We start from the raw sequence: 15698 nt of genomic DNA on the forward strand, positions 1-15698 counted from the left end.
GTTGGGCGTAACTTTGCAAGGTCACATAGTCAATAAAAAGATATGGTCACAAAACCATGAAATAGTTAAAATGGCCCATCTCGCAAGGTCGCAACCATAAAGAGGATATGAAATTCAGTGTTTTGATCTTGTAATAAGTTGTCATTGTAAGATCATACGTAGGGAAATGTCAAGTTGAGTAGGCCCAGGTGCATGGGCATAAATAAATCAAGCATGTGTTGGTATATCTCTAAAGACACAAAATGACATAGGGCCCCCGACCAATCAAATTTGAGAAAAGTACAAGGCATGCAAAGTTGAACAAGTTATATTGACATTCCACTAAGGTGGTAGAGAATGCTGAGTTTAAAATTCAAATTTGTAGGAAATAGGTTAGCACTGGTCAACCAAGAGAGATGAGCATTGGTGCTCGATCTATACAATGATGATGGAGATTTGATCTTCAGGGTGAAGTAATGCAGTAAGAAACTTAGATGAAATGAGGTACACTGCATGACCCATCATGAGGGAATTCAACGTCTTGGAGATAGATTGGAGAGATGTAGACTCTACCAGTAGAAGTAGTTGAAATTCGTGATAGCCAAGGCAGTGGAGGACAAGTCGAATTAAATGAAAGACTTTTGCAGCAAGTGTCACCATGCTGATTTTGCAACTACTATCCAAGTTTTTTCCTAATACAAAAAATGTTTAAGTATAACACTATTGATATCTCTGTATTCATTCTTTCAGTCAAGTTTTGACATGTTTACTTCCATCTAAAGCTTATTGCTATCCTTCCCTATTTAAAGATTTCCAAGATGTGGAGTGGAGGTTCTAGTTTTTATGTAGAAGTAGTCTTGATGTGATCTCTTAGGAGGCCTTCATGATATTTTCTACATATTACTTTCTAACTAGATTGATGAGTATTATTGTGCTACTCTAAAGCTAGAATAAGGAACAGTTTGGAAGCTCTTGTTGTGTAAGCCACTGATCTGATGTAACTTTTGTGATTCTTTTTTTTTGAATCCTCAAGTTTATGTCTTAGTTTTTATTTGCAAACTGAATTTTGGAATACTTATATATGTTACAAGTTGTGAAATTGTGCTTCATTTTAGGTTGCTAACTATGAGTATCATTATCCATGTTAGCATCCTGCTTAAGGTCTATCCTTCTTGTGAAATATTTATGTATGAGTTTTCTGAGGTCAATGTTGTGCCAACCTTCAACTAATCAGTTAAGCTTTATTGTGTAGAGTTGATAATCTTCTCATCTTAAAAGTTTTGGTGCATCACCTTAAGTTTCAGTAAAGTTTACCTTTCAGTATTTAAGTTTCATGCAGTTAAAACCTTTCATCCCTTTCCTTCCCAAGTTTTAAATGTATGTTTGAAGAGTAAATATGTGAAGCATCATAAGAAATCAGCTTAGAATCTGGAGATTCACTCCTATTCCTGGTACACCCACTACCTAGGAGTGTTTCCATATTTCTTAGAGTGACTGAGTTTTAGGATTCAGTCTGGGTGCAACTTTTAGAGCTAACAAGTATAAGAATGGAGTTCAATTAGAAAGTATAAGAAAAAATAGCATAATCATAAAATTGTTGCAATAAAACAAAAGAATAGTTTTCTACTCAATTCTCATTTCTTTCTCTATTTTTAATTATTAATTAATTGGTGATGTTATAAAAAATATTCACATAATATACCTAAAAAAGACATGTTATATCAAAAAAATTATCCCACTCTTGAATCATTTGAGTGATGGCCTTTGTTGGTTGGTAGCTTAAAGAAACTAAATGATTAAAAATATCTTATTAAAGCTACCCATCATTTTTACTGCTTTTGAATATTTTTCAATCATCTAAAGTTTGTGTGGACTTTTTGATAAAAACTAAAAAATAGTAGCAAGCATATAGGTTGGTTCAATAGTATAACAAATCAAAAAGGAAAGTTGAACAATGAATCAATTTTTAAGACTTAAAAAAATGATAATATAACAATAGACTTCAATAATAAAGTATAAGAACAAATAAAACAACAAAAGTAAATAAGAATATGAGAGCATAATCATAACATTGTTACAATAAAGCAAAAGAAAAATTTGCTACTCAATTCTAATTTCTTTTTATAAAAAATTGTTTGGTGATATAAAGACATGTCATATCAAAAAACGTTATCTCAAAGTATGCATATTAGTGATAACAAAAGTTAAGAGAACATAAACTTTACTATTCAAGTAAAGTATCATATATAAGTTTTATTAAAATATTAAATGATAAAAAATATATGTTCAAAGCTATCCATCATTTTTACCACTTTTGAGATTTTTTTAATAATCTAAAATGGACTATTTGACACAATTCAGGAAGACGTAATAAATTATAGACTGATTCAAAAATACATCTCTAACTAATAATCACATAAGACATCTCTAACTAATGATCACATTAAGGAGGAAATTAAGTTTGAAAAAATAAGTCAACTTTGATTATTTAACACTTTTAGCTTTAGAATTAAACCTTAGTGTGATGTTTAAACAGTCCCCTAACGAACATTTCCTTTCAATTGCACATAATTTTTGTGTATTCTGACATTTCTCTACATATCAAACATTCAAACATTGAGTAAAATATCTTTTATCTTCTTTTAACTCTTTATTCTCTAAACCTATCTGCTAGCTATTGAAAGAAACTTGCCAATCTATAAATTCATTATATGCTTGGCTTTAAGTGAGCACAAATCTCACCTGAGGAGCCTCTTCCAACTTTGCAAGAAACTGAAGGCGTTTCAATTTATCCTGATACTCGACAACCTTCAAAAACTCGGCATAGATTTCATGCTTCTCATCACCTTCAGGAAGCCCATCTAGTGCGTCTTTGAGAGCTTCAACTGCAACAAACTTCCACCCATCTTCAGTTCGGCTCTACAGTTCATGGTAGAGCTGAAGGAACGGCCATATTTCCTTTGCCTTGGGTCGGACCATGTTCGTGTTGGCGGTAGTTAGTAGTAGTAATTTCTGTCATTAAAAGCAGACAACCAACCCAACTCAGCCATCCACAGTCAACACTCCAGCCCACAACTCTGTCGTCCAACACCGTCCTTAATAAATTACATAGCAGACACTCTGTCGTTCCAGCTGCCCATATTTTTAATATATGTAATATTATATTTAATATAGTGTAACATGTGTAAAATATGTTGTGTGTAGAGAGTTCTCATACCCTCTATAAATAGAGGCCTTATGTAATGCATTTGTGCAAGGCAGTAAAGCAATAAAATCAGTTATTATCTCTGTGTATTTGTCTCTCTTTGCCTTCAAATTGGTATTAGAGTATGAAGAGCTGGGCCTAGGAGCAAAAGAATTATGTGTTGATATATATAACTGCTATAGCAGTGAATGGAGCTTCTAATGTTTTCTTGATTGCAGATAATTATCAGCTTCTAAAGTTGGAGACTAGTGGCTGCCAAGATTGAGAGAAGAAAAAGATCTCAGTTTAATATTTGAAGAAGGTATGAGCTAATTTCTTGGAGTGAAGTCTAATGTTTAAAAAAAAAAATTGTTAAAAGGGGAAAATAAGCATTATAATGTTGTTTGTTTAAGCTATATGTCATTGGCTTAGACTTGTTTGGTGGATTTTCTTTGTAAAGTAAAGTTTAAAATTGTAAGGTGCAGTTGTAACTGTGTATTAATATGGCTTCAGGAAGTAGTATAGATCAACCACAAATTCCAATATTTTCTGGTAAAAATTATGAATTTTGGGCTATAAAAATGAAGACACTATTTTGTTCTCAAGGCATATGGGATCTTATTGAAAAGGGTTTTATTGAACCACAAGATGAGTCTACATTAACACAAGATGAAAAGGATAAATTACAAGATAACAGGAAAAAAGATGCTAAAGCGTTGTTTCTAATTCAACAGTCTTTAGATGAATCAATTTTTCCTAAGGTTTGTGCTGCTAAAAAGTCTAAAATTGCATGGGATATTTTAGAAACAGCATATCAAGGGACATCAAAAGTTAAGATTGCTAAATTGCAAACTTTAAGGCGTGATTTTGAAAATTTGTGTATGAAAGATTCAGACTCAGTTGATCAATTTCTAAATCAAGTAATGAATGTGGTTAATCAAATTAGATCATATGGTGATGATTTGACAGATCAAAAGGTTGTTGAAAAGATACTTCGTTGTTTGCCTAGAAAATTTGATGCCATTGTTGTTGCCATTGAAGAATCTAAAGATTTGACAATACTATCTATTGATGAATTGATGGGCTCACTTTTATCTCATGAATCAAGAATGAACAGAAATAAAAATTCTTCTTTGGAGAATGCATTTAGATCGCAGGTATCTTTTGGCAGAGGAAGAGGAAGATCAAACTATAGAGGAAGAGGAAGAGGTAGAAGCATAGATGGACGTGGAAGTCCAAATCAAGAAGAGAGAACAAATCAATCCATTCAGAGTTCTAATAGAGGACATGGCAGAAGTTCATTCCAACACCCATCATCAAGGTTTGATAAATCTCGAATTCAGTGTCATTATTGTAAGAGATTTGGTCATATTGCAAGTGAATGTAGAAAGAAACAAGAGGATATTGAAAAGAATGGTGCTAATTACTCAGATGTATCTGATAACAATTCAGGAAGTTTATTTATAACTTGTAATGTTGCTCAAGAAAGCTCTAGTGATATATGGTTCCTAGATAGTGGATGTAGTAACCATATGACTGGAAATAAAGATTTGTTTGCTAGCTTGGATGATTTTGTAAAATCTGAAGTAAAGCTAGGAAATGATAGTAAAGTCTCTGTAATGGGAAAAGGTGTTATAAATGTCTTGACAAAAAATGGAGGAAAAAGATATATTCCTGATGTGTATTTTGTGCTTGGATTAAAACACAATCTCATGAGTGTTGGTCAACTAGTACAAAAGGGTTACAAAGTTTCTTTTGATAATGATGTTTGCACAATCTTGGATAGAAATCCTAGTGGCAGGTTAATTGCAAGGGTCAACATGACACAAAATTGAATGTTCCCCCTTTAGATTCATTTCATTCAAGGAGGAAAAGAAGTTAGTTTCAAGACAGTATACTCAGATCAGTCGTGGCTATGGCATTTGAGGTATGGTCATCTTCATTTTGATGCTTTAAGCTTATTACAAAAGAAGAATATGGTGAAAGGATTGCCTCAAATATTGAAACCACCAAGTTCATGTGAAAGTTGTATTTTGGCAAAACAACATAGAGAAAGCTTCCCAGTAGAAGGTTCATATAGAGCAAGAACACCATTGGAATTAGTTCACACTGATATATGTGGACCTATGCAAACTCCATCTTTAGGAGGAAGTATATATTTCCTAACATTTATTGATGATTTTAGTAGGAAGATTTGGATATACTTTCTCAAACAAAAAAGTGAAGCTTTTGAAAAGTTCAAGGATTTCAAAAATTTGGTTGAAAAACAAAGTGGTCACTACATCAAGGTATTGCGATCTGATAGAGGTGGTGAATTCAGTTCTAATGATTTTCTAGAATTTTGCAGATTTCATGGAATTAAGAAGCAGTTTACCACAAGGTACACACCACAACAAAATGGTGTAGCAGAAAGGAAGAACAAAACCATAATGGAAATGGCAAGGAGTATGTTGAAGGCCAAAAATCTATCCAATGAGTTTTGGGCAGAAGCAGTAGCATGTGTTGTATACATTTTGAACAGGAGTCCTACAAAGAGTGTTAAGAACACAATTCCACAAGAAGCATGGAATGGTAAGAAACATATAGTATCCCATTTTAGAGTTTTTGGCTGTGTTGCTTATTCGTTAGTTCCATCTGAATTGAGAAAGAAATTGGATGATAAAAGTGAAAAATGCATCTTTATTGGTTATAGTGAAGAATCAAAGGCTTATAGATTGTATAATCCCATTTCAAAGAAATTGATCATTAGCAGGGATGTTAAATTTGAAGAAGAAGATTCATGACATGAAAATGATAACAAACAAGTCACAAGAGGAGCACCAATATTACAAGGTGATGATGAATTAAAGGAACAAGGGACTCAATCAACACCCAATACTCCACCAAGGAACTTTGTGCAAGGTGCCTCACCTCCAAGTTCAAATGTAAGTGATAAATCTAATTCAACATTCTCAACACCAGGTTACAAAGGTAAGAAGACAAGAAGCTTAAAAGAAATATATGATCAAGAAGAAGAGAATGTAGATATTTACTCAAATTTTGCTTTATTTTCTTGTGATCCATTGTATTTTGATGAAGCAATTAAAGAAGATAAATGGATCAAGGCAATGAATGAAGAAATTGACTCTATTGAAAGAAATAACACATGGGAATTAATGGATTTACCTAAAGGAAAAGAATGTATAGGAGTCAAATGGGTTTACAAAACCAAATTTGATGAAAAAGGTGAAATTGTTAAGCACAAGGCAAGACTAGTTGCTAAAGGTTTTTCACAACAATATGGAGTTGATTATAATGAAACATTTGCTCCAGTTGCTAGACTTGGCACAGTTCGAACTATTTTAGCAATAGCAGCACAAAATGATTGGAAAGTGTATCAAATGGATGTAAAATCAGCTTTTTTGAATGGTTTTCTTGATGAAGAGGTATATATTAAACAACCACCTGGTTATGAGGTTAGTGGGCATGAAAACAAAGTATATAAACTAAACAAGGCACTTTATGGTTTGAAACAAGCTCCTAAGGCTTGGTATAAGAGGATTGATTCATACATGATAAGTAATCAATTCAATAGAAGTAACAATGAGCCCACGTTATATGTTAAGACTAATAAGGAAGGTCAGATTTTGATTGTATGCTTGTATGTTGATGACTTAATATTCACTGGAAATCTATCAGTAGACATGTTCAAGTCAGAAATGATGAAAGAATTTGAAATGACAGATTTGGGGTTGATGAGATATTTCTTAGGTATTGAAGTTATTCAATGTGACAAAGGTATCTTCATTTGTCAATCTAAGTATATAAAGGATGTTTTAAAGAGATTTAAAATGGTGAATTGCAATCCAGTGTCAACTCCAGTTGCAACAGGAACAAAACTTAGCAAGGAAGAAAAGGGCTCAAATGTTGATCCAACTATGTTTAAAAGACTTGTTGGAAGTTTAATGTATATGACAGCTACAAGGCCAGACATCATGTATAGTGTCAGTTTAATCTCAAGGTTCATGGAATCACCACAAAATTCTCATTGGCAAGTTGGAAAAAGGATATTGAGATATATTGCAGGAACAATGGGATATGGAATTCTATATTCCAAAGCTAACAATCTTGGTTTGATTGGTTATACTGACAGTGATTTTGCAGGTAGCATTGATGACAGGAAGAGCACTTCTGGATATATCTTTCACCTTGGATTAGGAGTTGTATCATGGGCATCAAAGAAGCAACCTATAGTGACAATCTCATCAGCTGAAGCAGAATATGTAGCTGCCACTTCCACAGCATGTCAAGCAGTATGGATGTGTCAAATTTTGTTCGATCTTCACCATCATCAGGAAGAACCAACACCAATTCTTTGTGATAACAAATCAACAATAGCATTATCTAAAAATCATGTATTTCATAAGAGGAGCAAACATATTGATACAAGGTACCACTTCATCAGAGAATTGGTCAATAATGGAGAAATCCACCTTGAGTTCTGCAAATCTGAAGATCAATTGGCAGATATATTCACTAAGCCATTGCCAACGAATAACTTTGAATATTTGAGAAAGAAATTAGGTATTACTGATGCAAAATTTGTTAATGACAAAAATTAAGGGGGAGTGTTGGTGGTAGTTAGTAGTAGTAATTTCTGTCATTAAAAACAGACAACCAACCCAACTCAGCCGTCCACAGTCAACACTCTAGCCCACAACTCTGTCGTCCAACACCGTCCTTAATAAATTACATAGCAGACACTCTGCCGTTCCAGCCACCCATATTTTTAATATATGTAATATTATATTTAATATAGTGTAACATGTGTAAAATATGTTGTGTGTAGAGAGTTCTCATACCCTCTATAAATAGAGGCCTTATGTAATGCATTTGTGCAAGGTAGTAAGGCAATAAAATCAGTTATTATCTCTGTGTATTTGTCTCTCTTTGCCTTCAGTTCGTAACATGTGCTTGAATCTGCATCAGAAACGCAGAGCCCGCAAACACTCCATAAATTCTATTTGTGTCGTGTTTCTGCAAACTACCTCTAATGTCATCTCTAGTTACAAGCTTAGCTAACTTGAGAACAATGTGGAAGGGCAGATTGCGGTTGTCAACAATCTGTGGGAGAGCATGGCGTCCTTCGTTTGAACTGAGATAAGAAATGAGATGGGTCGTGGGAATCCCATCTTGCTCATTCACCCACCTCTCCATTTGTCCTTCAGATTGAAGGTGAGATGCGTAGAAGCGATTATTGCCCCTAGGACTAGAGGATTTCCAGTTAGCATTTCTGTTGTTTTTGTTATTCCTATTCCACTGTCTACTGTTGCTCTTTAATGGCTATGACTGTGAACCAAACATGGTGATTTAACAGCAAGAAATCCAAGTAACTCCTGAAATACAATGCTACAATCCTCCCAGGTATATGAAATACTATAAAGTGGCTGATCATGATGAGGAATAAAAGGTTTACTTAGGAATGAAGGCAATGGCCATTTGTTCCACTTTATTGTAGAAGTTTTGGAGTTACCGAGCACATATTTTATTCTTATTTTACATGTACGATAGCATTCTCTAAAGCATTGCATAGGCACCATATATTTTCTGTCACAAATAGCGTTCCGTACTTCGAGCTGTTGGGGTTGAGCTGTAACGGAGAATGCCCACTTATTATTAGTCCCTGCTATTTGGGACTAATGTTTTCATTAGACCTTCCTTAATTAATTTTTGATTTAGAAACAATTCAAAAATCTAAAGTTTGGTGAATTTTATTTTTAAAATATATTTTGTAAATTAATTCTTTATTTCTTATTGATTCATAGTAAATTTTCTGAGATTTTAACTATTTTTTAAATAAGAAAAATAAGAAAAAAAATAAAAATAGACAAGCTTGCATTAATTGCAGTGGTGAACTTTATCTAACTATACGCCATGTGTGGTGTAGTAGCTACAGAGCTTGTAATGGATATAAATATGGTGGATAGTTTTAATAATTCTTTTGCCATGTTCAATGGCAATGGAGGGCTATCTCCTTTCGCATGACATTATATTTCTTCCATATATTAATGGGTGGGCCCAAAAATGGTTTGATCCTTTTGATTTATTTATTTGTAATATTTCTTTCCTTTCTGTCTTACTCCTTTGCTTTGTGCCATGTCATATAGTTTTGGACTTTATTTTATACTCCCTTGTTTAAAGGGTTGCGTCCTTTGGCCATCTAACGTGCACAGTCAAGTGGCATTGGATCTAAGAGTGCACTTACTTATTTGTTAATTATTAATTATTTGGTGTGCCTAGGTATTATGATAGGTGATATCTAGTATTGGTAAATTATGTTTCTTGGTTGTACATACTTAGGTGGTGTATTTAGTGTAGTAAGTGAACAATAGATTTATTAATTTATATTCTTGATTTGTTGATGAGTGGAGAAAAATATTTATCATACTACATCTTTTCAAATCTAAAATGAATTTGTTGGTGAATAATTTAAATGATAAATTATATAATTGATATTTTTTAATATTCAAAATTCTATAAATTAATCAATTATAAATCTATTTAATCATTCTATTTTTTAATTTAACAATTTAATTTAAACATGAAATATTGACTATGCAAATTTATTTCTCTTTTAATTATACTTTACTTATTTAAAGATAAATCTATAATATAATTATGTAAATTTATTTCCCCATTTCAAATAAATTTATAATATTGACTATATAATTCTTCTTTTTAATTTTACACTTATATTTTTATAGTTGAATTTTTTCTTACGTTTGCTTGCTTTCTATTTTAACACAAGATTTCACATTATAGTATTCAACATTTAATTTTACAAATTCAAAATTCAAATATTTCATATTATTATGATTACATTTTTATATAACTAATTTATTTATGAATAATTTTATTATTGTACAATTATAATTTTACACTCTTACAACTTTCACACATGTCTAATCACTATTTTAAAATATATAATTTATTTTAACTATTCTTCTATCTAGTTGCACTACAAATTTCAAAATTTTAAATATGACTAATTTCTCTATCCAAACTAAAAATGTTCCTATCATGTACTTGCTACTTACTATATTTGTATACTATTTTTATGTTCGCAAGCCTCAATTCCAATTTCAAAAGGCAGGGACTCCATCTCACTAAGAGCTCTTGTTATTAAAGTAGTGGACAGGAAATAAAAACATGCAGGGAGACTATCTATGAATGTGCATCATTGGGTATCGTTTGCTTTTTTTAGTTCCATACAACTCTTCAATTGACAAGGAATAACTACTAGCACTTATGTGGAAGAGGTGTAAAGGATCTATAGGTCTTCAGTTTTAAAGCATAAATGAAGTTTTAGATAATAAAATAAATGAGGTTTATTCAATAAGATCAAGTATTTGGAACTCATAGTATATAGTATATATATGGAAGCTTGTTTCATTAACTTGGTCAATAATCAAACTACAATAAACTAAATGACAATAAAACATGCACTTCTAAATTATTATTTGACATATTGATTATTTAAATTAGTTGATGATGATTTTCCTATATGACCTAAAAAGATACAGAAAAATGTTAATTGTGGAGGATAGAATGGTTAAGATTATCTAATTGTTTTTTAACATATTAGTATAACATTTTTTTATTTATGATACTTATGATCATGCAACACATTTATAGAGAAGACAATGAGGTTGCTAATCATGCAACACATTTATAGAGAAGACAATGAGGTTGCTAACTCCATGGCAAGTTTGGGGTTGGATGTCCAAGGTTTAAGGTGTTGGCAAAACATGACAACCTTGCCAGCAAATATCCCCACCTTCATGGAAAGGGAGGAAAATAATTCACATAGGGAAGAATGAAGTTTCATTATAAAACTATGATTATCATTTTAATTGTAATGATAATTTCAATGAGGGAGTTAGGATGAAATGTGTTAGGATGAGGATTTCAAATGAGTTGAGGAAAAAGATGAAGGATTTGACTAATAACTAGAAGTGGGGAGGCAAACTAATAATGAGACCTTATGGCAAGCTTACATAAAAGATTAAGGTTGATTTTGTTTAAATTGGATTAATTAGTAAGGCGGGATTTGTGATACTCACATGGAAAACTTGTGGAGAGGTGACAAAAACTTTATCACCACACACAATTATTATTATGAGAACTTAGGACTTTTTGGAATTACTAATACATAGGTTTCTTTTATTCTGAAGGAGATTTAAAGTTCTATCTTGGCTTCCAGTGTAAGTATTTTCTTAAGTCTATAAATATGGAGACTTTGGAGTGCTTTGGTTTGGAGGAAGATATGGATGGTGATATCATTAGTGTTGAGCCTACCAATATGCGAGGAAGCCTTGCACCTATATTATGCTAAAAGAGAAGGGTTGGTTCCCTTTATGGAACCTATGACAAGTTATGACAAGAATTTCTCTTTGCATTTGTTAGTTCTTGAACGGACAGGAGATTGACGATTATGGGGTTTCCTTTTAGGTGAACGAGGAAATTATTGCTAATGGCGACGAAGCTTTCCATGGAAGGAAGAAAGTGGCAAAAGCTGACTAAAGTTTTAGATGAGACAAGTCTGAAATTTTTTTTTAGAGATGATGAGGAGCCAAATAGACATAGAGGTGGTTTCCTTCGTGAAAATATCTCCAAACAATGGAATGAGGTATGCCTAATTATTATGCAATATCTTACTTTGGAGAGTAGATTTGGGGTTTGCTACTATTATCACTTTCCTTTATTGAATCGTTTTTGTAATCATGCTATATTATGTATCCCTTTTTGTTGCATAATTTTGAAGATATGATTTTAGATGTTAGGGACAAAAAGAGAAAGGGCATGAAGTTCACCATTCTTCATTAGGGGCATCTTCTCCACCTGTGTAATTTCCATCTTGTTGTTTGCCCACATAGGTGTGTTGTTGTCGAGAATATCCCAACCCCACCAAATCCTCTAAGACTTGATTGTGGTAGTAGATATAGGGCCCCCACCCCCAACCTTCACCTTCCCCTACCCTGTCGGGTAACTCAAAAAAAAAAAAACTTGTCATATCTAGTAGCCAAGTCGTTGGTAAAAAAACCCAAAATTGAAAAAATAATGGATATATTCATCTTGGGAATTTAAAAGAGGAGATTGGTGGAGGACATAGAAGGTTAGGAAGATTGGAAAAATTCTAGGCCAGGAAAAAGCAAAAGGAAAATAAGCACTTGGATGTGGATGAGAAGGTTTTGGAGTTTGGAGAAAGTGAGAAGAAGAATCCTAGAAGAAAGGGGAAGGCTACGAGGAAGTTTAATGGTGGGGAAGAGGAGGAGAAAGATGTGGATACTAGGGAGGAGACCTTGGATTCATTAGAGGTGTGCTACATTAGGATGGAAGCTATGAGTAAGGATCCCTCCCATGTCTTTGCCAACTTTACCATGAAGCCTTACAAACTCATTCCTGACTCCCACCTGGGTTCCTAGACCTCTAAGGATATCTCACCTATGACTACCTCTTCCCTTGGGAGGAATGATAAAAAATATAAAGATAATTTTTTTTCTAACCCCACTATGTTACATGTTAAGAAGACAGAGATCCCCATAGGTAATTCTGTGGATTTCCAAAGCCTAATTGATAATGTGGTAGATACTAGTAGGGAATTAAATGAGCTTAAATCCAAGTTTTGTTCTTTGGATGAGAGCTTCAGAACCTTGATCAAATTTTCTACAAAAGTGAGTCTTGCTGCAACCACTATCCTCCAACTATTGTTGCAAGAAAGAAGACGACAACCTTGGTTCTGAGGATTCCACATTTTCATATGGGTTCCTCGCTAAAGATTGTGATAATGTGTAGCTCGTAGAAGGTAAAGGAGAATGCTAAGGTTTAGGCCTTCTTAGGTGTCTATTTTACTTTTGGTTATCTAGTTACGCTAGCATGTTCCAACTTGTGATACTTTATATTGGCCTTGTATGGCTTTAAATTTTAAATGCTTTTAGACTCTATGTTTTAGATAAGTTAATGTGGTAAAGGTAGTTTTGTAACTATGCTTTCTTTTATAGTGTTGGTATTATGATTATGATGAACTTAATGTTGTGGGTGACTCAGAGGCTATTTTTTTTTTTGATATTAAGGATTAACGGTGGTTTGGTGATATTTCTCTACTGGTTGGTAGTTTGTTGATTCTAGACTACTATTGTATTGTTTAAGGGCCAACCCCCTAGTTTTGGTTGCTTTAATATAAAAACTATTTTTTTATTTATTACTTCCTACCAGGGACTATAGGGGAGACTCATGCTTAAAAAATTATTAACATTATTTACTTTAGTCAATAAGATTTTTTGATTTTCCATGCATTAATTTTCTTTCCAATGTTCATTATACACAATTTGCTCAGACTTTAATCAATTGTAATAAATAATAATCAATATTTTATTTTCATTAGGATGTTACTTCTTGAAGGGATTAACACACACATACCAATAAGAGAGAACACATCACCTGTTGGAAAATGAAGATGGTGTAACTGAGATGGGAGGGGTGAATCAGTTACCACAAAAACATTTTCAAAAGTCCCAAAGATGCCTTAAACTTAGTTGCTGCTGCTACAAAAATCACAGCTTAAAACTTGATAGGTGTTTAGTTAATTTATGAAGCATTTACTGAAATAAGCGACTATGCAAAAGTAAGTAATCATTAACACAGTAGACAACAGATTTACGTGGAAACCCAATATGGGAAAAACCACCAGCAACTAGTCACCAATTTTCACTCTTCTGAAGTGAGCCCTTTTAGGAGCCAACCTTGTTAAAGGTTACAAAACACACTGTTAGGTGTGACCCTGTTAGAGGATTTAATCACCCTGTTAGGAGTGGCCTTGTAAGAGATCTTTTTGAACAATTCAACTGAATTGCCACCCTGTTAAAGGATTTATGAAATGGCTGTTAAACCAACTCTGTTAGGAGATTTTGGAATCACTGTTACAATGGTTAGAAAGCAACAATGAATGATTTGAAAATACATGCAACTTATCTTGCTGAATACAGATCTCAGTTTAGCTCCACGAGATCCTTACTGATCAAATATATATCTCTGTTGCTCCAAGATTTCCCTCTGCTCAATTTTTCTTAGGCACACGCAAGTCTCTTCCTTGCACTTCCTTGCATTTTTCGTATATTCATTCTCTCCTCTTCTCTTTCTCATCTTGAGCACCTCTTTATATATTATTTATAATACCAGGTCGGCCCAACCAATTTGTTAAAATAATTCCAAAGTCGGCTTGCCCAACCAACTTGACTAAACATATTCTAAAGTCGGCTTAAAAAAAAACTTTCACTGGCCGATGCTGCTCGGTCAATACAGAACAAAAACTTCCTTCCTGTGTTAACCGGCAGAACTCGGTAAGAACTACAATTACCGAGAAATTCGGTAATCCTGCCACTTCCTTTGGAAACCGACTGGACTCGGTAAAAGCTGTCTTCGACTACCGAGTAAGCTCGGTGAAAACTCAGCTTTCCTTAGCTTACCGTGCGAACTCGGTTAACACTTAACCGTTCGTTACAAAATCCTTTGATACCCGAGTGATCTCGGTAAGAACTAAACTTTCCTTAGCTTATCGAGTGAACTCGGTTAACACTTAACCGTTCGTTACAAAATCCTTTGATACCCGAGTGATCTCGGTAAGAACTAAATTTTCTTTAGCTTACCGAGTGAACTCGGTTAACACTAACTCACCGTGTGACATACCAGAATGCTCGGTATACACTGCAAAAGGCTTTTACTGACCAACTGAGCTCGGTAGACTCTGTAAACTATTTTCCTAGTTGATAGAACTCGGTAGACTCTGTCTGATAACTGATATGACATTTGTGTAACATCAAAGACAATACACAATTACTTAATTGTATCCAACAATCTCCCTCTTTGGCATTGATGGCAACACAACATGTCATAGCAGAAATGAAATTTGAAAGCAAGTCTACTGCAACACAACACAATTAACAATTCTCCCTCTAAGATAGAGAACTCTCCCTCTTACAGTAATCTCCCTCTGTGAAGAAATTACTTAATCAAATTTCAAATTTCGGAAAAGATATGACAGTAAAACTCTCCCTCTTTGACAACACATGCCAAAGACCATGAATTTCATGGTACCTTTAGTACTGATTCATATGCAATATTTCCTTGATTTGCTGCATCAACTGATGATTGTTCAATTTTGTAAGAGCTGATGAATCACTAAAACTTATTTTAGTGAACTTTAGATAGGGGAATAACCCCTAACTTACCTCTGAGATACAAAAATGCATCCTTAGGTAAAGGCTTTGTAAATATGTCAGCAATCTGTTCCTTTGTATGTACATATTCGAATCTGATTTCCTTGTCCTGCACCAATTCTCTGACAAAGTGATACTTGATTGCAATGTGCTTAGTCTTAGAATGCATTATTGGATTTTTAGATATATTAATTGCACTTGTGTTATCACAAAACATGATGACTGGTTCCTTGATTTCCATCTTCATGCCTTGTAGCAATTGCTTGAACCAAACAATATTA

The 15698-nt window shown here is 33.6% G+C and overlaps 1 protein-coding gene across 1 annotated transcript in view; it reads right to left on the reverse strand.

The window, feature by feature from the left end:
• Positions 1 to 7927, reverse strand: part of LOC149569381 (uncharacterized) — a 33343-nt gene extending 25416 nt beyond the window's left edge. Inside the window, exons 1-3 of the mRNA XM_089816906.1 lie at positions 7896 to 7927; positions 3017 to 3074; positions 2722 to 2898 (exon numbers count right to left, since the gene is read on the reverse strand). Coding sequence (XP_089673032.1) covers positions 2722 to 2898; positions 3017 to 3074; positions 7896 to 7927 — 267 coding nt within the window. The remainder of the gene's footprint in view (positions 1 to 2721; positions 2899 to 3016; positions 3075 to 7895) is intronic.
• Positions 7928 to 15698: the final 7771 nt, after the last annotated feature.

This window comes from Cupressus sempervirens, chromosome 3 (assembly GCF_028749045.1).
Source record: "Cupressus sempervirens isolate cs-2001-9-10 chromosome 3, ASM2874904v1, whole genome shotgun sequence".
In the NCBI taxonomy this organism is placed as follows: domain Eukaryota; kingdom Viridiplantae; phylum Streptophyta; class Pinopsida; order Cupressales; family Cupressaceae; genus Cupressus; species Cupressus sempervirens.